Consider the following 24,251-nt stretch of genomic DNA (forward strand, 5'->3'; position numbering starts at 1 on the left):
TTTCACTTCTTGGTTGAGCTGCCAGATTTGCAGCTGCCCCCAGGGTTTCTCCTGCTGCCCACCTGGCTCTGCCCAGCCCAGTGATGGGGGCGGGGTCTGCAGCTCATCGGAGCTGCCTTCCTCTTGCTGCTCCGTGGCAGCAGCTGCCTGCTAATGACTAAACCAGGCCAACAGGCTGTTTGTCTGTGCTGTCAGGGATGTTTCCGGATGGGCTTTATTTTGGCTCCTGTTTTTCTCTGTTAACAGAGAAAGAGATGGCTTCAACGTCATGGGGTTTTCCCAGGAATCGGTCTCAGAGCAAACAGGCAGCAAACCGGCGTTTAACGAGTTCCTTCCCACCCCTCCTCCATCCCCAAGTGACCACTTGGTCAGCTGCCAGGCAGGGCTACTGCTGGATGCAGTCCTCATTGCTTCCTCCACCCCATCTGTAGAGGAGGGAAGCCTTGAGGATGGGGAACTGGGTTGGCCAAGACCAGGCCAAGTTTACTCACCGCTGGCCTTGAACCCACAAAGTCTTTTCCTCACCTAGGAACGCCCCACTCCCCACCCATGAGAAAGTAAGGGGACAGCATCGTGGGCCAGGCCACCCTCCCCCACTGTCCCTTAGTTGCCAAGGAGGCTGGGTCCAGAAAATGCAACTTGAATCCTCTAGAAACTCTCCATTTCCATCCAAGTGACTTTCATTCCAGCTCTGCCAAGGCCCGCACAGACCACACAGCACCATTGTGCAAACTGGGAAAAGGTGACCTGGGTGGACAACCCTGCAGCTGCACAGCTGGGAAAGGAAATGTCCCCACTTCACCCAGTCTCAGGGGTCCTCTTTTCCCTTCCATTCCCTCCCCACCTTCAAGCAAGAAAAAGAAAACCAGATACTGCTAACATGGAAACATCCCTAGAGAAATGGAAAATGGACGCCTTCCCAAGGCCAAATCCTGCTTCCTTCTTCTGCTTCAGTTTCCATAAATCCCAAGCCCTCCAGGCCTCAGGCAAGCCCTCATAATTCCTTCTCGCCCTGGCCCAGCCGGCAGGTGAGAGTGGGGCCTGGCCCTCTGGGATAGGTATCAGATCCTTGAGGCCAGAGCCCAGGGCCATCGCTGCCTGCTGGAGCGCCCAGTGATGCGCGGAGGACAGCGGGGTTTCCCCTCACACATTCAGCCCTGCCCTCTTGTTGTGGTTCCCCTTTTTCCCCAAGCCTGAAGCCTCTTTAAGAGGAAGTGGCCCATGGGATGGAGCCCACAATGCACAGTGATGGAGGGGCTTGGGCTGGACCAGGGAAGGCTGGCGCAGAGCCCCCAAAAGTCCCACTGGCCACAGTCCACCCAGACCCAGTTCTGAGCATCAAACCCCTGGGGTGTCTTCTCCTGGGCTGTCAAACTTAACCCAACTGAACCAAGCTCCCCATAAGCCTGTTCTTCCCAACTGCAGTCATCTCGACCATCCATGCCGTTGTTTAGTCAAGAAACACATAGTGTTAACGTGATTATCCCCCATCCTGGCCATAGGCTGCGATCTGTCTCTAAAATATATCCAGAATCCATCCGCTGCCAGCACTTTGGCTCCATCTTCACCCCCTCTTGCCTGGTTTCCTTATTTAGCCCCTTCAATCTGTCCTCCACACCAGCCACCAGGATGGTTTTTAAAGAAGGAAATTGGAACCTATCAATTTGCTGCTTAAAAGCTTCCAAAGGCCCCAATGCACTGAGACTAGAACAAAGAGAACCTCTGGTGCCCCCGCCCTGTGCTCCCAGCTTCACCTGGCTCTGCTCCTTCTCTCTGGCTCTGCAGACATGAGTCTCCTTTCAGATCCTTAACCAGCCAAGCTCCAGGCCACCTCCCCCTGTCCTGTGCATGTCCTCAGTCCTCCTAGGCCTCCCTCCTCTTGGTGGAGCCCACTTGGTTGTGCCTTTCAGGCCCCAGCTCAAAGCCACGCCGCAAGTAGGCTTCCTAATACTAGGCAGCCAGAAAATGCATCACTGTTCACGCCTTCTCATCACACCCCATGCTTCTTCCTGTGAGCACTGACTCTAACCTGATACTATCTGCTCATCGGTTCTGTTTCCGAGGCTCCCACATAGGCTGTATCTCCATGGGGTTAGGGGGGCCACATAAGTATCTTTGCTGCTCACTTTGGGGCTGGTCTATCACCAGCCCTTAATTTGTTAACCCAACAGGCGAATCGCTTTACCATGAAATAAAGAGGAAGAGGACTTCAGACCAGCCATGGTGCCCAACCTCCCCGGTCCAGTCTAGACGTGGAAGTGGGATGCCCTGTGCAGCCGTGTAGACCGGGCCATGCTGGCTGCAGGCTGCAGGCATGGTGGTCCTGTTGTGCTGCAGCCAGCTCTGCCCAGAAGGTTCCATGCACACACCTGTGGCCGTGGTACCTGGAACCATGCTAAGCAAGGGAAGAAGGAAGGAACCCAAAACTCCTTCTGGATCATGGAGCAAGAGATGACAAGAGAACACCGTCACCACATGGCTCTGGCTAATGCTCACAGGCATGGTCTGTAAAGTGGCCCCAGGTGTGCCAGGCTGAGTGGACGCAGCTTGGCATCAGCCTCAGCAGAAATGGGATGCAAGCCAGCAGGGCAGGAAGGCTCGGGGTGGCTGCTTCCTCTGCGTGGCAGCCTCTGGGGACGCTAAGGAGGTTTGGGAGAATATGCAGGTTTTTTGTGGGGCCCAAAGCAACTGAGATTGTTGTCCTAGAGCTTGCTGTGGACGAACCCACCCTGAGTCAGTCTCCCCAGCCAGAACCAGAGCTCGGGATCTCTGCTTTCCTCCAGGGCAGCCTGCCCCCAAGAGAACCACACACATAAAAACAAAACCTGAATAAAGATGGTGCCACTGTTTACATGGAGAGAGATTCTGTGCTTTTAAAAGGCTTTATCCAAGTATCCCTTTAAATAGCCAAGCCCTTGCTTCCTTCAAATATGCATTTTATTTACATAAGCTCAGTCAACAAGCAACTTTTAAAGAAACGTGCTGGGTTAGGGCAAGGGGGATAACTCTGGAAGAATGTCCAGACACCCAGGAGTGAGGCTGCCTGCAACTGTCTCTTAGTAAATCCACTTCTTGACACTTAGTAATTGCTCAATAAAATACATCTGTTATTAGTAGTATGATAAATTAATGACGTTTTACACCTCGAAGCCTGGATGGGGGTCACCGCTCCTGCCTTAAGCACGACCAGCCCATCTGTCTGCTGACCACCTCCCTTCTGAGCAAGGAGGGTGACTGGGCTCTGGTCCCTGGGCTGCAACACAGCCCACCCTGGCGTCTATACCCAAGCAGATAGTAAAGCATGGGGAATCACTCGAGTGATGGTGTTACCTCGGTGAGGCTCAGGTGAGGTCACTTCCACTTCAGTGTACTCCACGTCCAAGGTCAGAGGCTCTGCTCAAAAGAACCACAGCACGTTGCAGTTAGATAAAACCTCTCTGTGGAGGCATCAGAGCACATGAAAGATTTCCATTCAAAATGATCACAGTATACTGTATTTTAAAGGGGAGGACAGATGCAGGCTTGACTTCATTCTAAATGGGTGAGAAAACTCAGGCCGGAAGAGGTAGTGATGAGGCCTGCAGCCCCCCAGGATGTGAAAGGACCCTCCTGCTCAGGTCCCCTTGTTACTACAGTAGGAGGATTTGCAAAGCTCAGTAGCTACAGAAAACACCCAGCATCAGCCACAGCAGTTAACCCTAGAAGCCTTCTCCACGGCCATAGGCACAGAACACCTTCTCCAAGGTGGAAAGGATCTTAGGAAATGGGGAATAGGGTCCCCAGCCTAAAATTGCTTTGAGAGTATGAGGCATACATATGAGGCAGAAAATCAAGTTACACCCAAAATGGAACTTCCTGTTTCAGAAGGGGCTGCTAAATAAATCGGGGGGGAATCTCCCTCCCTTCGACAGTAGAGGCCCAGGTGGGTTTCGATACAGCAGTAATGCAAATTATCACGTTGTACACGTCAAGCTCACACAATGTTATATGCCAATTATATCTCATCAAAGCTGGCAAAAAAAAATGTTAAGGGGCTGGGGTGGGGAGAAATACACAAGGTACTTTAAAGGTAGCGGAAATTTTTTTTTTAAAGGGGATGAGTATGCAGTTATTGAAGCGCTGTTGTTTATATTTTATACACAACTTATAATTTGTATCTACTAAATGTTTAATAAAAATGAAAAATACACTATATAAAATAAAATAGCACTGTGCTTATTTTGAAAATAAGTAATAACAACAAGACACTAGTTTCTTTGGAGAAGCAACAGCCACCTCCACCCGAGAGAGGCGAAGAAATGTTCACAGGTCTTCACAGCTTTAGTTCTTCCTGGGGGTCTTTTACTCAAAAGCAAAGGTTTCTAATTAAAAAAAAAAACCACCTAATTAGATAATTACCTTTATTTTCATTTAATGGTTTCATTGCATGGTTTCCAACCTCTTCATTGTAACCTAGTTTGAAAAGTAACAATTAAGATGAGTGACGGTGGAACTCTTAAGTTTTCTATATAACTTTAAAAAAATCAATGCCACTAATGAAAAGAGTCAAGCCTAATTTCTTCAGTGCAGTTAGCAGCCAGCAGTGTATCTGGGTTCTGAGTTCCCTCCTGGTGCCCCTGGGCCCCAGCCAACCCACTGCCTGGTCTCCTTCTAAAACCGGTGAGATGCCCATCACTGCACGGGAGGGCAACGTCTGTTTATGAATTGTGCCAAATTCAGAATTGTTCACTAGAAGCAAGTTCCAAAGAAGTTAAGCTTAATTCTAGAAGGGACAAGCCAGTGACCACAAACATGAAGGATGTTAGTAAACTAACTCTCTCCAGAACTGGATCCATGAGATTGTGGCTTGAAGGACCTCCAGGCTGCCACCTCCATGGGCATGGGCAAAAAATTTTTACTCTTTTTTGTCAAGCTGTTCTTTATTAAAAAGAATTTTTATGAATGTTAAATATTATTCCTGAAGAACACCTGGGTTTCCATTCTGTTCCATTATGTATTTACTAACTACTACTGTGATTACTAACATATTTATAAGCTGAAATAATCTATGCAGAGAAAATATAATAAGAATTGGAGTATTTCTTGCATTCTTGGAAATTTGGGAGGAAATTCTGTTTTAATGTAAGCCTTTCTCAACATTTAATTTAAAGTCTCATATCTCTAGTTATGTATAATACAAATTACCATCATAACCCATTTTACTCCACAAAGAGAGATTTTCTCTACAGCACTGGGTTACTTTTTGCTAAATATTCACCAAATTTTTCTGAATGTTGTTTCTTAAATGACATATTTGCTCTTTTCTCTTCATTAGCACATGGCTTTTATTATGACAAATGTCTTATTTTACTTTTTAAAACATTTATGATTTAGTACCATAGGAATTGCTTATTTGTTTCTCAAGAATGCCCTGGTATATCCTAAAAATTTCTCTATATTTTGTGGGACATTGTTACAGAATTAAGAAAAGAACAGCAGTGTTTAATTCCCAAACCTGTCTGGGGCAGAACGTTTTGTGTGATATAATCATAGCCCCCTAGGAAATTGCCAGCATCTGTGCTAAAAGGCTTGAACGGTTTTCTCACAGACCTAATGGGATTTAGATCTCCTGGGTTTGCCACCCCACCCTACTGAGCTGACTCTCAAGTGTGCAATAAACCTCTAACCAGGTATTCCTTTATTGTACCACTTTTTTTTTTCAAATGCCTTTACTATTAGTGAATTCTTCTTTTTTTAATTTCAAAATCAATTTTATTGCAGCCAAAGCAGTGGAATTAACAGTGAAATCTTTAAATTGGTTTCCCATCATGGCAAGATTGAAATGAAACTGCCTTGTGCTTGCAATAAATAATTCCATCTCAGACATTTTACCAAGGCCTTCATTTGATAGCTGGGCTCTCTCTTGCAAATGGAGAATGATGACACTTGGGCAGGGTCCAGTGTTGGAGATAACCCACGAGGGGCGTCCATAGCACTGTAATTGTAATGGTTCCCCACCTTTCATTCCTTGGGATATTTACAAGGTGGCAAAAATCAGAGCACAATGTTCTGCCTTTCTTAAGTTTTTGTTTTGCTTATTAGCTCACCACCCAATGACTGATTAGATTAAGTGTCCCTGCTGGAAGCCAGGGCTTCCCTTCCAGCCTCACCCCACTGCCTAGATTCTGCTGCTCAGAGGGATAGGAGAGTGTGTAGCAAGCTGGGGAAAACTCTTAGCAACTGCACAAAACCATCACTGTACCATAATGTCTATTGGCTTCAGTACTGGGATCGGACAACGCCTTCTCAGTATTGGAGTTCAGAAGTGGTGCTGCCGGCCTTAAATTGAAATTTAAGAAAGAAAAAAAATCACATTTTTTGACTCTAATTCCAAACCAACAAAAGAATCAAAGAAAGATTATGAGAAAACCAGGAAGAGTTTTCTGAAGCGAGGAAAATTTCACTCTCATTTGGAACTAATGCTTTTTCAGCTCTGTGATTATTTGATAAATAATGTGCTCCTGTTTCTCTCAGGAACAGAGCTATAGTTTCCATACTTTGGGATTTTAGATTTCAAGAACAGTAAAAATAGTACAACCATTTTTTTTTTAAAGCCAACTCTATTTTGCCAAGTCAGTAAAAATTTTAAAATTCCATCTACTACCATTATATTTTCATAAGGAAAAATGTAGAAAGGACATGACCTCAGAAAAAAGCCATTCCTTCCTGTGAAGGACAGTTGGCAATCTTTCACTGAGACACACACACAGACATACACACACACACACCCCTACACCACTCACACCCAAGGTCCTGATTTTTCTGAGTTTGCCAAGAACCACTGAAAACTTCTAATGACAGGAATCCCTCCAGACAAGTCTACCCACACCCACAGGACAGCCACCCCTCTTCCAAGTACACTGACCTGGACATCTCCACAGGAATCTGCTTGGCTTTAAAAGACAAAGAGAAGAACCAAAGTCAGTATAAAGAACCCACATCCATACCAGAAGGGAACAATCGTTTCCACCACATTTGACTTTTTTTCAATACTGAATACCCATAAAAAGAGAGAACAGAAAGCCAAACATAGTCCCACTTAAAAAAAAAAAAAGGAAACAAACAAAGCAGGCCTTCTCTTGGTCTTATATCAAGAGATTTCACACCATTTCCCCCCAAATATGACATTTTGACTGTTTTAGCTCGGAGCGGTTTTCCTTCACGCAGTGGGACAGAGAGGAAGACAACAGCACGGGAACCACATGAACCAGACAAGCAGACAACTATTTGCTTCAAGACCATCCCCCAAAGTAAAAGCTACATCCATCCCTGTGCTTTGAATTCCAAACTGGCCTGAGACCTAGACTCAGCCTTAGGAAGGAGTTTGTCCTGGAGTCTGTCTGCCCAGAGGGATTGCCCCTTTCCTGCTCTAGGAAAAAACACCCTCCTCATCCCTTCTGCCCCCTCCCGTCCTAGGCAGCAGCACCAGGGGCTCCAACAGAACCCGCCTTATCCCACAAGCAAATTTTTGCAGACTTCACTGGTGCTGTGCCTTTGTCCTTGAGTCTGGCTTAGCTGACTCTGAATCCTGAGTGTCCATGGGTGAGCCTGGCTTCCCTTCCAGGCATGGTTAGCCCCAAGCACAGGGCAGAAATCATGGCACAACCAGCAGATGAACTGGGAGGCACTCAGGGTGTGTGTTGTGGAGTGTCTCCATAACACTCACCCCCAGCTCTACCAACTGTCGGACGAGGTGTGGCCAAATCCACACTTCTGAGCACATGTTGATGCAACTTCCCCCAAATTCATCTTTTCTGGGGTGCCCAACCAGGAAAGCCATGGCTTTCACTTCTGCCTAGCTAAATCCAGGGGCAATAAGAGCTCCACACCCACCAAAGCCGAAATTTTTGGCTACCAAGGTGACACGGCAGGAGGAAGACAATCGTCGTGAGTCACGTCTCCCCAGCTCCCACTGCAGCCCTCACATCCACGGCCGGCCCCGGCAAGGCAGCTGTTTGGCAGAATGAAAGGACTGCTCACCCTTGGTTTTCTTCAGGAAATAGCATCTGGCCGCAAGTATCAAGGTGGCAATTACCACTATGATGACAACCACTGCAATAAGCCCTTTCTTCCAGGGGGCAAGATAGACTGGAAATGCAAAAAAAAAAATTTTAATATAGAGGTGTTTCCTCCACCAGCGAGAAATAATATCAGCCTTAAGCAACAAATAGGACTGATTTTTACATCCTTGTAACCGGCGTCTTACACTGAACGTGTACCTCTGAGGGACTCTGTGTTCATAGTTGGTGCAGAAATGGTTGTTTCTGCTACAAAGAGAGTCAGTGATGGTCCGAAAGGGCCGCAGGACTAAAGGAGGCTCTTTTTGGGGTGTCTGTTCATCCCTCCTCCTTCTCTATAAATAACCCTCTAACCACATGGGCTGGTGGGCTCCTCTAACCACGTCTGCTCCGCATGGCCCAATCCTCTTGTCCATAAATGGTCCCTGGTGGACTCTGACCCAAGATGGGCCAGTTGGTATCTCTCCACCAAGAATCTGTGATTAGGACTGTGTGAAACACTTCTAATTCCTTATAATAATTAGTGCCTATTTTATACTTGAGTGGGTTTTTGTGATCTGCAGCCAAAGAGCCTGGAGGACGTTGGTCCCTTAACTCTCAACGAGATGCATTAAACTCCCATCCACTTCCTCTTACAAGTCGTGTGCTTTCTTGGCCTTGCCCTAAGAGCTCACACTACATTTTGCCACTGAGGCCGCGACTCACCTCTGACTGTCAGTATGTTGCTTTGGAGGACGTTTTTGGAAAGGTTGGCTCTGTTAGAGGCCGTGCAATAATACTGTCCCTCCTGCTCCTTGCTAGCCTTCGCCTTGTGCCAAATGGCCTGGGTGTCATTCAAGGTGGTCTGATAGAAGGGCTTCCCCTCTTTTTCTTTGTAAAACTTGTACGTGATGGGACCAGATCCTTCGTTCACAGAGCACCGAAGGACAACGGCCTTCCCAGACTCCACCTCATCATGCAACAGGATGGAGAGCTTGACTTCATCCACTGGGGCTGAAAAGCAGGAAAAATATTAGCCTGAGAAAAGAAGTGGGGAAGAGAAGCAACATGACACAGCCACTGGTCAAGGCCAGCCTTCTGCCCACTGTGACTTGGACTTGGATTTTGCCCTTTATTCAAGTCACTCCTGGGATCCCACATTCTTCACATTTTCTCCCAAGTAGCCCAGAAGGGCAGCAGTGGATACCCCCTGTCCTCGCATGTTGACTAGACACAAGATGCTAGGGACACCTCCCTTCACCTTCCATGTCAAGTACTACTGAGCACTCGGCTTGACTCTACCATGAACCCACGTCTTCTGCTGGGGGTGTGTTCTGGGGGAGCCTGTGTGTGTGAGTGTGTGTATTTGTGTAAGTGAGTGTGTGTGTGTCTGCATGTGATTTCTCTCTCTGCTCACAAAGATGCATGGCGCTTCCAGATCTTATGAGCAAATAACCTTGACACACTGGCTACTGTCCTGTTTTTCTCCTCCTTTTCTCATTTCCCACTTTTTTCTCAGCCCCAAAATCTGACTTCTATCCGTCTGCTTCTGAAACTGCACAGTACCTCTGATTTTGAAGAAACTTGAAAGGTCAGCTGATCCCTGACTAGCTCATCCGTGTGAGTTCCCTGAGACTAAATCCAGTGGTAGGTGTTCTTCCTGACTTCCCATCCTTAGCCTCCCTACAGCTCTCACCTGACGCCCAGCCCTTCCTTTAGAACTCAGCTTTCTCTGGGCTTCTGGGATACATTACAACCCTCATTCTCTTACCTCCTTGCCTGCCAGTTCCTCTTTATTCACCAATCTTTAGGGGGAGGGTATAGCTCAAGTGGTAGAGAGCATGCTTACCATGCAGGAGGTTCTGGGTTCAATCCCTAGTACCTCCTTTAAAAATAAATAAAGTAAATAAAACTAATTACCAGCCCCCCCAAAAAAACTAAAAAGAAAAAGTCAGATATTCACCAATCTTTCTTCCTTTTGCTCCTGAAATGCAGGCTTCCTATAAAATTCAGTCCTTGGTTTGCCATCTCTGTGCTCCTCTTTGGTGATTTCACCTACATTATAGCTTCTGCTTGTGTGTTTAACACGTAAACATACAGTATTTCATGCCTAGATATATAGCTCTAGTCCAGGTGACTCCCCTGAATCCCGAGTTTTGAATTTTACTTGGGCATATCCACTGAGAACCCCTGCCTGCCTCTCTTTCCCGGCAGATCCAAGCAAAACTCACCGCCCTCCCATATCTCCTTTCCCTCCCTGTTCAACCACCAAAATTCTGATCCTAAATTGTCTTCCCAAGTACATTTCTACTAGTGTGAGAATGAACTGATCAGCAGACTGGCATAGTGCAGGGGGTGGCCAGACCATGGGGCCGCCAAGCCAACAAAAGGGAGCAGCAGGCCCAGGATGGGACGGTGGGGTCAACCCCAAGGGCAGACTCCTGGAGGGTGCAGGCTGACCTGACAACCTCGCTCCTGAAGCACAAGGGGTGGTGGCAAGCCAGGCTCAGGGACCAGACTGCTTGCCCTCAATTCCTAACCCTACTGCCCCCCAGCTGTTTATCTTAAGCCTTAGTTTCCTCATTATAAAATAAGGATGATATTATTATGGGTCTTATGTGGCTACTGTAAGTACGAATGGGAATAATTTACTAAAATACTTCACATAGGGGTGAACACGTGGTCAGAACTCAGTAAATGTTAGCCACTAATATTGACCCAGTTTAAACCAACAGTCTCACATGGGCTTCTACGTTAGCTTCTTAAGGTATCGTAAGGTCTGAAGTCTCCACTGCTTCTAACTGATAGGACCAGCCGGTTAATCTTCCCAAGATCCCATTCTCTGCATGTCCCTCTTCCGTCTTCTGGCTCTTCACTGCACACAGGACAAGTTCCCAACTCCTAAGACTGGTGCTTGACTCCCTTTGCAGTTAGAAAAGTCACCCTTTCAATTTATATCCAATGACTCTCCATTATCAACCTCTGTCTCCAGCCATCGGATGCACCCACAGCCTCTTGATCTGCTCCATATAGCCTTCTGCCCATGTATTTGACTATGCTGGGGACCATCTCTAGCCCTCTCTGCCTACCCACTGTCAAGCCCTGGCTCCTAACCCAGCTCTTCTCCCTCCAGCTGGATGGTCTCTTGCATGCCCTAAATTCCTATCACCATCATGACAAGGAGAGCTTGTGTGACAATTAACCATATGTTGCCCAGTAACATTTCCCCAATGTTCATTTGCACCGTTATTCAAATATATTAAAATGCATCCTGTGTTTCTTGTTATATGATTGAGAACAAAGAATATGTCTTCTTTTTTTTTTCCTATAGACTTTATAGCACTAGGTGCTAAATATATATTGATGTTAATTTGAAAAGTATTGCTACTCTTAGGTTGTATATTAACAGTAGGAGGACTTGCTGTCCAACACAAGAAGTCCACGTGGCACATGTAGGTAAGCAGTTATTAAAGAGAAAGGAAGAGGAGGAAGAGGAAGCCTTATCAAGCTTTTTACAGCAAGATGCAGAATATCTCAGAGGCACAAGCGATCATCCTCCTGAGGCCTTCTGAGAAGATGGAGGCTGGAGGAAAAGTATCCATCCGAGGACAGTGGTTCGTTTCTCCTGAGTAGGAGAGCCCAGCAGCAGCCTGCAGCTCAGACTGCTGTGCACTCCACATGTGGCAAGACTTGCCCCGCCGAGTGCTCATGGTGTGAGAGCTCTGGCCTGTAACTCTCAGAGATGGCTGTCAGTTCATCTAAACAGGAGCGAGTGCTGGCAGGGCCTCAAAGCACTTCCTGAAGTTGGGACACTTCCCACTTATATTTTAGCAGTTTGTTTGAAAGAAGTGACACTGGCCACACCAATAACTCCCACATACCTTCCCACCCCATTTACTGGGGCCTTGGTCCTGCTTTGCCACGTGTCGTGTGTAGGAACTTTGCACAAGAACCACTCACTTCTCCGGTCCACTCTAAACCTTTGAGAATGTCAACTAAAGCCCCAATCCCACGTGAATTCTTCTCCAGCACAGCAACTTACCTATCACCTTGACCCGAAGAACTTCGCTGACCACTTTGGCGTGAGAATGGCAGTTATCCACCAGGCACTGGTAGTCTACATCTTTTGTTGGATTATCTTTGAATACCGCTGGCTCATTTGAGCCTATTTTCTGACTCGCCAACAGGTTACTTGCTTTTAAAAGGTCATAATCAATGGGCGAGGTTCCATTTATGGACTGACAACTGACTTCTATGGTCTGTCCTTTTATCACCTCAGACCTGGAGTCATGAAAAATACTGGGCTTGGAAAGCATTTCTAGAATGACAGAGAGAGAGAGAGAGAGAGAAACAGTCTGAAGCAAAACATCCAGCCCGAGGGGTTCCTTCTCCAAACTCTGGGCTTAGCTTTCTCTGTCATTACTGTGATTTAAAATGCCTGTCTGCCTTATCTACCTTTATAGAACTTCTTTAAGGTTGTCGAGGAGGGAGAGGAAAAGAGAACAAACAAAAAAGGATGACACAAATTCAAGAAGAACATTACATCCCCCTAAATATATGTTTATATTTTCATGTATCTTATTTATGTGAACATACGTACACACTCATGTGGGTGGTTTTTTTCCGTATTGAGAAGAGACACAAGAAAACGTTAAAAATTATAACAAATATCTAACCAGAATATATTTTAAACAAATTCTCAGTGCCTCAGCCTCTCCAAATAGTAAATTTCACACCTCAGAAACATAAATTATACTAGGTCATTATTTAGAAATTAGCTTATAAAATGAAATGACCTCTTCCCAAGAACTACAGCAAGACAAAAGGTTAAAACGGAATGACCCACATTTGTCTCTCACATTAGATGACGGCTAAAATCCTGCTTTGGTTGAGACTAAGATCTTGGCTAGATAAACCAAAGCCACAGGCTAAACTGAAGGACCACGACTGAATAAGAACAGTGACAGTGACAGCTGGACTGGAGTTCCACATCCTCTTAGAACTTCCCTACTCAGGGTGTGGTCCAGGGCCCAGCACCACCAGCATCCCCAAGGTGCAAAATCTGGCCCCATCCTGCCCTGCATCCTAACCAGATTTTGTGGGCACGTTCAATCTGAGAAGCCTGGCTCTAGGTGGTCCCAGTACCTATTTCTGCTAGCCCTTCTGGTCAGCCAGGGTATGGATTGAAAACTGAAACTTAGATCTTAAAGTTCAGCGTTGACTAAGCCATGTTTCCTCCCTGGCCCTCTGGGTGGGTGCCTGTTTGAGCAGCCAGACTCTTGCCAATTCAGAGGCCGCGTCATCAGCACGCAGCCACAACAAAGCCCTGCACGTGACTTCCACCAGCGACATCTCCCTCGGATGGCCTTTCTCCTGAACTCTGAGCAGAAATACCCACTTGCTGCTGTTGGGCTCTTGTTTCCGCTCCTCTCTCTTTCCCCCGAGTTCTTACCCTGCCTCAGTCTGCACTGCCTTCAGACTGGAGAGGGTGGCAGCTGGTGATAAATTCTCTTTCTCCCATTCAATCCCGGGACTCTCTGAGCCGGCGAGGACGTACTCACCACACACGGTTATCCAAACCGCGTTGCTTCTCTTGACCACCTTGCCCATGCCTGCGACGCAGATGTACGCCCCACTGTCCTGCGCTGAGGCTACCTTGGTGAAATTTTGAGACTGCGACACAATCGTGTCTTCCTTCAGGATGGTGAAGTTGGCTGGAGGCACTCCTGGGATGGAGCACCACAGGTTCAGAACTTCACCCTGGTCCAGACGTGTGGCGGAAGACTCCAGCTTTGGCTTGGAAAACAGCTCTGAAAAAACAGTGGGTGGGAACGGGGTGAGATGTTCCCCGGTACCGACCCCAGAGTCCCCCTTGAGGGAGAGGCCTTTGGCCCAGATGCTTTTGGCAAATCAATTCCCAGCTTTCTGCTTCTCATGTACCTGATGATCACACAACTGAAGAGCTAGGGTTCATTCTTTGCCTGGGATTCCAGTGGCAGGTTTTCCTCCCCCATAAATCCAATTTATTTCACAGAAATGGATTAGAAAAAATGTGCAACTTGCAAGGCAGCAAGTAATGATTCAGGCATTCACTCATTTATTCATCCACTCATTTCATTCCACAGGTATTTATTTCAGGTCATCTCTGTGCTTGGCATGGGGGAGATAGCAGTGAAAAAGTCATTGACTCCAAAGTGTTTACGTGTAGTGGGTGATTCAGGCAGCGTTTGCAGCAGAGCCCATAAACTAGGGGACGCTGAACCTAGACTTGGAGAATCATTAGGGTGTGACTGCAGAGATGAGAAGACAGGACAGAGTTGAGAGTCAGCAAAGTTGATGACAGTTTGGGTCTGAAAAGGCAGACAGTAGGGGGTGAAGAAAACCTACTTTACATCTAAAGATGAATGACTAATTAAATGATTCTTACATTCACAAAATTATTGTGAGCCTCCAACATCACTGTATGGAGTCACTCACAGTGAGGCTTGATAGCAAAAGAGGAGTGGAAAACCAGATGCGTAAGTGGGCCTGATACCATGTCCAAAGGCTTGTAGCACTTGAATGTGGGGGTGCTGCCTGCCAGCCCTGGCATGGCTTGGGGAGCTCTCCATGGAACAGGATCACAGAGCCCTAGGCTGAGGGGCTGGGAAGGGCATGCCAAGCAGAACACTGTGCTTTCTTGGGCTGGGGAGATCCAGCTCCTGACTGACTTATAGACCCTGTATGACTCAGACTTCTGGATGTAGGGGGTCAGCTACCACAAGAGTATCTGATGGTCTAACGATGCTTTATATTTTCCTAATGTAGTTTGGCCCAAAGGTCAGGGTGCTGCTTTAAAGGGTGAAACAGCCCATGTGTTTGCCACTTGGTTCCTGCTGCCCTCACAGCAGAATACCCATGCCTTTAGTGTGGCTGTTCACTGTATTCTAACGATCTGTGTATGTCTGTGAATTCCTCAAAGGCAAAGCCTGGCTTTAGGCAGCTCTCCATTCCCCTCAAAGTTGCCCAGTATACACAAGGTTCTCAGTAGATGTTGAACTGAATACTTTTCTCTAATGAGATAATGTATGTCTTATCAGTGAAAAATATGTCCCATGAAAATATGCCATTATCAATAATTAGGGGGGAGGGTAGAACTCAGTGGTAGAGTGCATGCTTAGCGTGCACAAGGTCCTGGGTTCACTTCCCAGTACCTCCTTTAAACATAAATAAATAAGTAAAACTAATTATCTCTCCCAAAATAAATAAAATAAAATAAAATAAAAATAATAAACTAAATTGTTACCAGGATCCAACCTGGTATATAGACCGCCAGGATCCAACACATGCCAATCACCTAGTTGGGTAGTTGGCAGCATACTTATGACACCGGGGACTGTCACTGTGACTATGCACTCAGTGCTTGACAAGGAGGAAGCTTTCAGTAAATGATTGAACAAATCAAGAATGTGAACAAATGATGAACGAATGGACACTTTTACTTGGTAACCGAGAAGTGCTGCTTCTGCCCTCTGCAGCACTGTCATCCAATGCTCATTTGTTTATCCAACAAATACGTATTGAATTCCTACTATGTACCAGGCACTGTTCTAGGTGTTAAGGATATGGCACTGGATAAAACAGATAAAGTTCCTGTCCTCACTAGCTTATATTCTAGTGCCTGAATACACACAATACACAGGAAGAAGGACCACGTCTTTCTGGTGGTAAGTGCTGTGAGAAGTAAAGGCAGGTAAAGGCGGAAGGAGTCCAAGGGAACTTTTGCAAATCTAACAGGCCTGGGAGTGATTCTGGCTCTGCCACTTGGCACCCCTGTAATTGTTGCGTGAGTTACCTAACTTCTCAGCTTCAGTTTCCACATCTGTAAAGCCAGAATCATAATGCCTACCTTACAGCAGAGCTATGACCATGAAATGGAAAAGTAACCAGGCGTCGAATGTTCAACAGAGAGGAACTGTTACTATTATTTTTGAGTTTACTAGTGCTTTCTCATCCCTGACCCTGTGAGGACAGCGATACAGGAACCTGCCATGACTTCTCCCCACAAGTACCACACCCCTGCACAGACCAGCGGAGCAGAAGTGTCAGCTCTCACTGTCCACCCTGGGTTCCAGCAGAGCTGCGTCTTGAGCCCGCCATATGCCAACACCTTCCGACAGCAGCCCTACCTGTTATGTTGACCACGATGCTGTTGACCTTGGATATGTGGCTGGCTTCCACTTTGCAGGTGTAGTTGCCATTGTGCTCCACCATGGCCATCACTGAGAACTGGGCCTCGATGCTGCGATTATGCGCTACAATCACCTTGTCCTTCTGGATTATGATTTCCGGAAACGACTGGGCCAGGTGTGTCACTTGAATGGTGCACTTGATGTGGAGCTGATCTCCTTCTGTGATCAGTCCCTTGGGGCTGATGTGAAACCTGGGGTTAGAGAAGGATTCTACAAGAAGAGGACAAGCTGGTTGGACTCAGGTTCAAACCTGGGTAAGGGGAGAAGGCACTTCCTCCCCTTTTTTACTCTTTTTGATGCCACCACAGTTTTTCCTTATTAATTAAAAACATTTTTTTCAACCTTTTCTTCTCCAAAACCTTTGCCTAGGCTGCTGGGATGCTCCCTCCCTTCTCGCTCATTCTTGCATCTTCAGGCTTCTTAATCTCAAGTCTCTAACTTTCTTAAGCTTCCCAAAGGCCAACCCATCTTCCCTAGCCCTCATCTGCAGGACCTTCTTCAAATGATCTCAGAAATAATCACAGCAGTTAGAAACAGACCCTTCCCTCTGTCCAGCAAGGACTTTCTAGGCTCTTCTCATACCATTTCATGGGACTTTGGCATTTCAGCATAGATATTCCATAGCTTTTCAAGAGTAGCTTCATGGAAATGCATATTTAAATAACTGTATGCCCTCAAAAAGTGATTTCTAGTCTATTCTACCTCTTTTTAAATAATACTGGTGTGACTGACAAAATTGATTTCATGGCTCATGCAGTTTGAAAAACACTGTTTTAATAAAATACCAGGATGTCAGATCTTCAGAAGATGGTGAAGTAGGGCTAGGCTTCTGCTCCCACCAAAAAAATAGCAGAGCATAAGAAAGTATACGCACAAATTATAACTATGTAAAATACAGTTAAGGACATTTAAAAATGCCAATTTAGAATAGGGAATTTAGAGTGATATAATACTTTAATATTCATTAGTTATTTTTTTAACTGTAAAGTCATTGAAATTCACAATAAAAAGCTATCATTTAAAAAAGGGGCTGTTTTCCTGAGTAAAAGTCGAAAACAAACAAAAAAAGAGAGAAGGTATCTTTTGGGATATTCAACAAGTACCCTCTGGGCCAGCTTGATAATAACTAAAGGTTTTTTTTCTGATACGCAAGCTAATTCCAGACACACCAGCGATCTAAATGCAGAAAAAAAATTAAACCACAGAAACCTTAAAAGAAACCATAGGGGCATTTTTTCATTAACAATCTTGGAGTGTGGAAGAACTTTAGGTGTGAATCACAAAACTGGATATCATAAGGAAAAATGATGCATAAATATGATTAACTAAAGATTAAAAGCTTCTTCATGGAAATAAAAATAAAAGACAAATGATAAAGTGGGTAAAATATTTGCATAGTACCTGACAAAGAGCTAATCCCTTAAATTATAAAGGGCTCAAACAAATCAATCAGAAGTGGTGAATGTGGGCAAAGTGTGTATGAACAGGCAGTTTATGGGGCAGGGGGATGTAACAGCCCAATAAACAAAAAAAGCACACTCAAGTCACTAAAGACCAAAGAAATGTAAATCACAACAATGACATATCATTGTGTCTCAATTAGCTTGTCAAAAATAATAAAACATTGATAATAGGGGGAGGGTATAGCTCAGTGGTAGAGTGTATGCCTAGCATGCATGAGGTCCTGGGTTCAAGCCCCAGTGCCTCCATTAAATAAATAGATAAACAAACTTAATTCTCCCCCAAGAAAGATTAATTAAAAAAAAATTTAAAAAAACATTGATAATATTCTGCTGGTAAGCATGTGGGCAAATGAACACTTTTGATGGAAATGTTCAGCTGTTTTGAGGCACACTTTGGCAATATTCATCAATATTGAAAATCCACAAAACATTTGTATAAAAAAGTTGACCCCATAAATAATAAAATACTCGCCAAAGCACACAAGTTATAAGTGCAAGTATGGCTGTTGCAAGATTGTCTTAGTAGCAAAAAACTGGGAAAATACCTAAATGTCTATCAACAGAAAGTGAGGCAAATATATTACGGCACATCCTTACAACAGGATTCCAAGTTGTCACTAAAATGGTATAGATATATATTTCTTGATCTGGACAAAAGTCCATACATGCTTTGGTTGTTAAGAAAAAGTTTAACAGGCCCTATTTTTTTTTTTTTGGTTGTGGAGGAGGTAATTAGGCTTATTTATTTATTATTAATGGAGGTACTGGGGATTGAACCCATGACCTCATGCATGCTAGGCATGTGCTCCACCACTGAGCTATACTCTCCCCTCAGGCCCTATTTTTTTTGTAAAAACAAAGAAAAACAAGCAGAAACTGTGAGTGCATAACAAATGAGCAGAACAAATCTAGAAGACCATACAAGAGGTTTTCGGAGGAGTGGCACTATGAAGGATTGTCACTTTACACTTTATACACTACCATATTTTCTGAAAATTTAACTCAGCTCATGTATTATAATCAGAAAAATATTGTGTATATAAAATACTATGTTGTATACACATAATACTATATAGTCAATGTATTATGTACCCATAATATATATAGCATTATGTATACACAATGGGCAGGGGTAAAGAAGGTGTCAAAAGCAGATAGTCATTTATGATAAACATTAGGGCTCCTACTTTGAAAATATCTGAGGCTGTCTGCCTTAGAGTGTGCCTTCCCCTGACTCTTCCCTGCTTCACAAGTCCTTCTCCCTCAGGTCCCAGGGAGCTGCTGGTTGCCTGTCCTGGAGCTCTGAGCTCTCTCTGTCCTGGACACTCACACCCAGGCTTTCCTCTGCTGGTGTCTTTCTCTCCTGAGAGCACTTCTCAGGTCACCTCATTTGTTTGCTATTTGTCCAATGTCTTGGTGATTCTGGGGTGGACAGAGGAGGGGAATCCCTCATCAAATGTGGGAGGCAAAGGCAGAGGACCTGGCCCCTCTTCCCTGCAGACCCCCTCCCTATTCAGATCCCGCTTCCTGGGTCTGATCTGCATTGGCTTAAAGCCATGGTTTCCAAACTGCAGGTCACACAAGGCATCATTTCAGTGAGTCAGGGCCAGTGTTTTAAAAAACTGAAACAGAATGGAAAAGAAAATAGCAAAATGCATCATATGTTGAGGTTAAGTATCATATGGAAAACTTTTGGAGGGGAAATTCATATACATATATATACATATATACATTATATATATATGTATATATATGTGTGTGTATATATATATTTTAACTGGGTAACAGCCAAAAAGTTTGAAAAATATAAAGTGATTTAGAATAGTCTTGAGACAGCAGCCCGGCCAGAAGCCCCAGCCCCTTTCCAAATCTCAGCTCTTTCTCCCCAGACCAAACCAGCAAACCCGAAAGAATGATAAAAAGGAGAGTAGGACTCTGACCCCTCACGGTGACCAGGTCACTCTTGATGGATTTAGAGGTCTCCATGTGGGTCCCAGAAAAGATCATAGCTTGACACTGGAATGATATAGCATGGTCTTGTTCCTCGACTGTGAATTTCATGGTCACAAAATTCTGGTTCTGAGAAGTTTTCTTTTTTCTTTGCTTGGAACCTTTTACATTTAGTTCCAGTTTTTCAATTGTGAAATGTATTGGAGGCTTTTCCTCTGGGACAGAACAATTGACCACCACGACCCCGCCTTCTATCACCTCCTTCTTGTCCAGCGTCACCCTGGGATCGGACACACCTTTGGGAGAAGAGAAAGTCGTTTAGCATGTTTGACTGTTGTTACATCTTACTGAATGTCAATCACAAGCTAGAATTGACTTTATATCCACGACCTCATGTAGTTCTCGTTATAAACCTCCTGGGTGGGCATGAAAGAGAAAATTACATTCATTTTACAGATGAAGAAGGTGAAGTTCAGAGAGGTTCAAGGCTCATCCAAAAGCTCACAGCCATCAAGCCCCAGAGCCCAGAGATTCAAGTCCAGGTCTATCTGACTCCAGAGCCAGACTCGGGGGCAGGGGGAGAGGAGGGATGCACGGCCTCCCGGTTCAAAAAGCAAAGCTGAAAATAACCAAACATCAAAATGTGTCACAGAGGCAGTGAGTGACGGGGCAGTCAGGAAAGGAGAAGGCCCTCCTTGCCTGGGGAATCAAAGAAGATTCTAGAAAGGAATAGGGCTTGAGAGGAGTCTTGGAGGAAGGGGTTTTTTTTGGACAGATGAAGTAGGGTGGGGCTAACGACAGGCATTTCAGGGTGCACAGGTGCTTAGGGAACTGCTTGTGCCAAGGACGATGAGTGGCTTTTCAGGAGGGTGGTCTAGAGCAGAGAAAGGGGGGGGAGGGGAAGGTACAATGGGCAGTGAGCCAGGGTCAGATTAGGAGGAGATGGGAGAGCCTACCCTGGCCCCATGGTCTGGTGGTCATGAACTCCATCCTGGAGTCACACAGACTTGCTTGCATCCTAACCCTGCCTTTTCCTGGATGTGCTACCTCACCCCGTCACTTAGGACTTATGCATCTTTTTTTTTTTTTGACCCCCCCCTCCCAGTTCAGAGACGGAGGGCTGTCCTCTTGGGAGAGACATCTGTACTGCGTTCTTATCACTCCGTGTACTTGTGGTGGCAGCTGTTTGCGAAGGTGTTCCCCTGCTTCACATGAGCTCCCCAAGGGATGGGAACATGTCTTACTCACTGTTAGGTCCTCGGCCTGGCTCAGAGTGGGCATTGGATAAATGATTACTGAATGAATGAACTCCCTTTTGTCCATCTCAAAGATCTATCATAATAATCAAGAGGGAGGCCAACTTTGGATGGATAGATAGATCTCGGTCCTAACTCTGGCTTTGCCTTTGATGAACTATGAGATGTAACCACGCCACTCAACCTCTCAGAGCCCCAGTGTCCACATATGTCAATGGCAGGAAACTTGCTTATCTCCCAGTGCTGTGGCAGAAGTAAAATGAGACGTATGTAAAGCACTTAGAACCATTTATCTCATGAAGACCTGATAAGTGGTAGTTCTTATTACTGGAAGTAACAATAGTATGAATGACTCTCCTGATCAAAAAAGTGAGCACAAAAATGCAGAAATGACAGTTGTGGCAGCAGCTGTTAAGGAAGCACAGGGCTGAATTCACTGTGTCCATTAAATCATCCCCCGTGGTCAGCACAATTCTTTTTAACGTACACTTCCCAGACTCTTAGCCTGCCAATCTTTCCTCATCACTAATGTAAAAACTCCCAGACCCGCTGGCTCCTCCCCTGTCCTCCGTGGAGATGAAGAGCCGGTCTGCATCCGTGTGGCTGTTGCCCTTGGTGACACAAAGGGATGTCTGGCTAGCAGAGGCCCAACTGTCTGTAAGACACCCAGGAGGAACTGGCCTGGAGGATGATGCAGTCACGTTCTCTGTGTGAGCCTCAAAGACCGACGGGAAAGTGATCAGAGGCTGTCTACTTTTGAAAGGAAAGTGCCCCCAAACACTTGCCCACTGCATCTTCCTGCTTCCTGTTTGCTGAAAGGGCTATTATTTTTTAAGGATAGTCTGGCCGAGGAACTTGCACCTGACAGGCCATGCATTCATTTGACACTTGGTCACTAAAGAGGTTTTATCTGCTATCCGTTTCATCCTCAAAACAAAATAACCTTCAAGGGTATGTATAGTAATCAGTTACTTGTATTTCAGAGACAGGAAATGATGACCTGTCTTCAAGAAGTTGGGGAATTCGATCAAGGGGCACTCTGCTAGTATAGTAACCTTGTTCTCAGCCTCTGCTCTATCACGTTTATGCTACAGCACTTTTCTCTGCCCTTTGCCCCACTTCACCATCCAGCAAACTCCTACACAATCTTCTGGATTTGGACCCAGTGTCCCTTCTTCCAGGAAACAGTCCCTAACTTCTCTACGCAGAATTGTTTCCTCCCACTGCTGTGCTCCCAAGGCACTCAGATCATGTAACTACTGGACTGTAATGATGTGCTCAAATGTCTCTCCTCCTCACAGGACTGTAACTGCCTCTAGAGTTAGGACCTGCTTGATGCATTTTTCTCTAGCACTTAGTTTTTTCATGACTGGCAGACTTGGGACATGCTGCTTGAGGAAATAAATCAATGAATGAATGAGTGGCTGAAACTTTATGAACCCAAATTTAACACAATGATATTTCTCTTGTTGCTCAATCCCTGTCTATTTCTACTTGCTCTTTTCACCTGTTTAAATTTATTCCACAATTACTTATTGAGTGCCTACTATGAGCCAGATTTTTTTTGTTCAAGATACAAAAATAGACCAAACACCATCTCTTTCCTCATGATCTCACAGTCCAGAAGAACAAACAGATGTGTGAGAAAGTTGCAATATCAAGTGAAGTAGTAATTGCCCCTTATTGGAAACTCATTATGTGCTGGAAATTGCACTAAGCTCTTTACTAACACGGTATCTTTTAATCCTCTCAGTAACTCCCTGAGCTGGGTCGTATTATATCTTCATTTCACTGATGAGAAGTTTAAAGTTTAGAGAGGTTAAGGGACTTGTCCAGATTGGAATCTAGGCAGAGTACCTGCAGAATCCAGTGTCAACACTCAAATCCAATGGCCTTTATACAAATACCACTAAATGCAGAGAGAGCATAAGAGCTGTAAGGACCGGGACCTGGGGGGAGATCAATTTTGTTTGGGAAAGTGTCAGAGAAGAGATCACTGAGTTGCACGCTGAAGGAGAAACAGCAGCTCATGAGGAGATGAGATGAAGGGAGGTATTCCAGGGAGACGGAATAGCATGTGCAAAGGCACGGAGGTGAGGAAAATCCTGGCATGTCAGGAGCAAGTCTAATGCCTACATTTTCAGGCTAGGAAAACGCCAGGCAGTTGAGTGAGAAGGATGACAGACGAGCAGGTAGGTCTGGTGTTACTATTCATACAATTACTATTCTTGCTACTGCTTGTGTTAACACTTCATCTACTCCAGCTGTGTTCATTTCCAGGGACTCACCTCTCACGCACACCTGATACTCCTCAGTGGTTTTCACCTTGTTGTTCAGGATCACAGTGCATTTGTATATCCCTGTGTTATAGACCCGGGCGTGGGGAATAACATAACTCTCTGTGTTCTCCACGGAGGAGACGTTGTGAAACAGCACGTCATCCTTATAGAACAGCACCTGGTGCTGAGGCTTGACATGTGAGGTGGTGCTGATATCCACGATGCACTGCAGGGTCAGGTTCTCCCCGTTTTGCACCTCGTTCCTTGGCAAGATCGCCATTTCGATGCTGTTGACGGTGAAAGCTAAATGCCAAGGGAAAGATAGCAGACACACCTGTTATCTCAGAAAAAAACATCGGCCAGAAAGAGAAAGAAAAATACCACATGACATTATTCATACATGGAATCTAAAAGAAAAAAAGGACACTATGAACTCATCTACAAATCAGAAACAGACTCACAGACATAGTGAACAGTCTTATGGTTACTGGGGAAAGCGGGTGGGAAGGGATAAATTTGGGAGTTTGAGATTTACAAATGTTAGTTACTATATATAAAAATAGATTTAAAAAATCAAACAAGTTTCTTCTCTATAGCACAGGGAACTATATTCAATATCTTGTAATAACCTTTAATGAAAAAGAATATGAAAATGAAAAATGTATGTGTATGCATGACTGGGACATTGTGCTGTACACCAGAAATTGACACACTGTAATTGACTGTACCTCAATAAAATAAATAAATAAGTAAAATGTAAATGCAAATCAAAACTCAAAAAAAAAAAAGAAAAAGGAAAGAAATAACAGCATCCTGGTGACCTTCACCACGTCAGACTGATATTGTCACATCCTGTGCAGTAGTGTCCAAGGGTCTCAAATGCCCACAGGGGCTAGGTGGTAATGACTGTGTGTGGTAGGTCAGGCACGATCCTGTTCCCACCAAGACCAGGGGGCAGCCTTGATCGTGATCGAGGAAACATGTCCATAAGATGCCCGCAGCCTATAAGCTGCCATATCACCACCCCTGCAGGGAG

The 24,251-nt window shown here is 45.2% G+C and overlaps 1 protein-coding gene across 1 annotated transcript in view; it reads right to left on the reverse strand.

Annotated features, from left to right (window-relative positions):
• PECAM1 (platelet and endothelial cell adhesion molecule 1) overlaps positions 1-24,251 on the reverse strand; it is a 48,201-nt gene that overhangs the window by 16,550 nt on the left and 7,400 nt on the right. The window contains exons 3-13 of the mRNA XM_006199317.4: positions 23,225-23,518; positions 19,671-19,976; positions 16,205-16,477; positions 13,598-13,846; positions 12,079-12,354; positions 8,763-9,050; positions 8,020-8,127; positions 6,905-6,932; positions 6,242-6,318; positions 4,399-4,452; positions 3,331-3,393 (exon numbers count right to left, since the gene is read on the reverse strand). Of these exons, the coding sequence (XP_006199379.1) occupies positions 3,331-3,393; positions 4,399-4,452; positions 6,242-6,318; positions 6,905-6,932; positions 8,020-8,127; positions 8,763-9,050; positions 12,079-12,354; positions 13,598-13,846; positions 16,205-16,477; positions 19,671-19,976; positions 23,225-23,518 (2,016 nt within the window). The remainder of the gene's footprint in view (positions 1-3,330; positions 3,394-4,398; positions 4,453-6,241; positions 6,319-6,904; positions 6,933-8,019; positions 8,128-8,762; positions 9,051-12,078; positions 12,355-13,597; positions 13,847-16,204; positions 16,478-19,670; positions 19,977-23,224; positions 23,519-24,251) is intronic.

This window comes from Vicugna pacos, chromosome 16, assembly GCF_048564905.1.
Source record: "Vicugna pacos chromosome 16, VicPac4, whole genome shotgun sequence".
NCBI lineage: Eukaryota > Metazoa > Chordata > Mammalia > Artiodactyla > Camelidae > Vicugna > Vicugna pacos.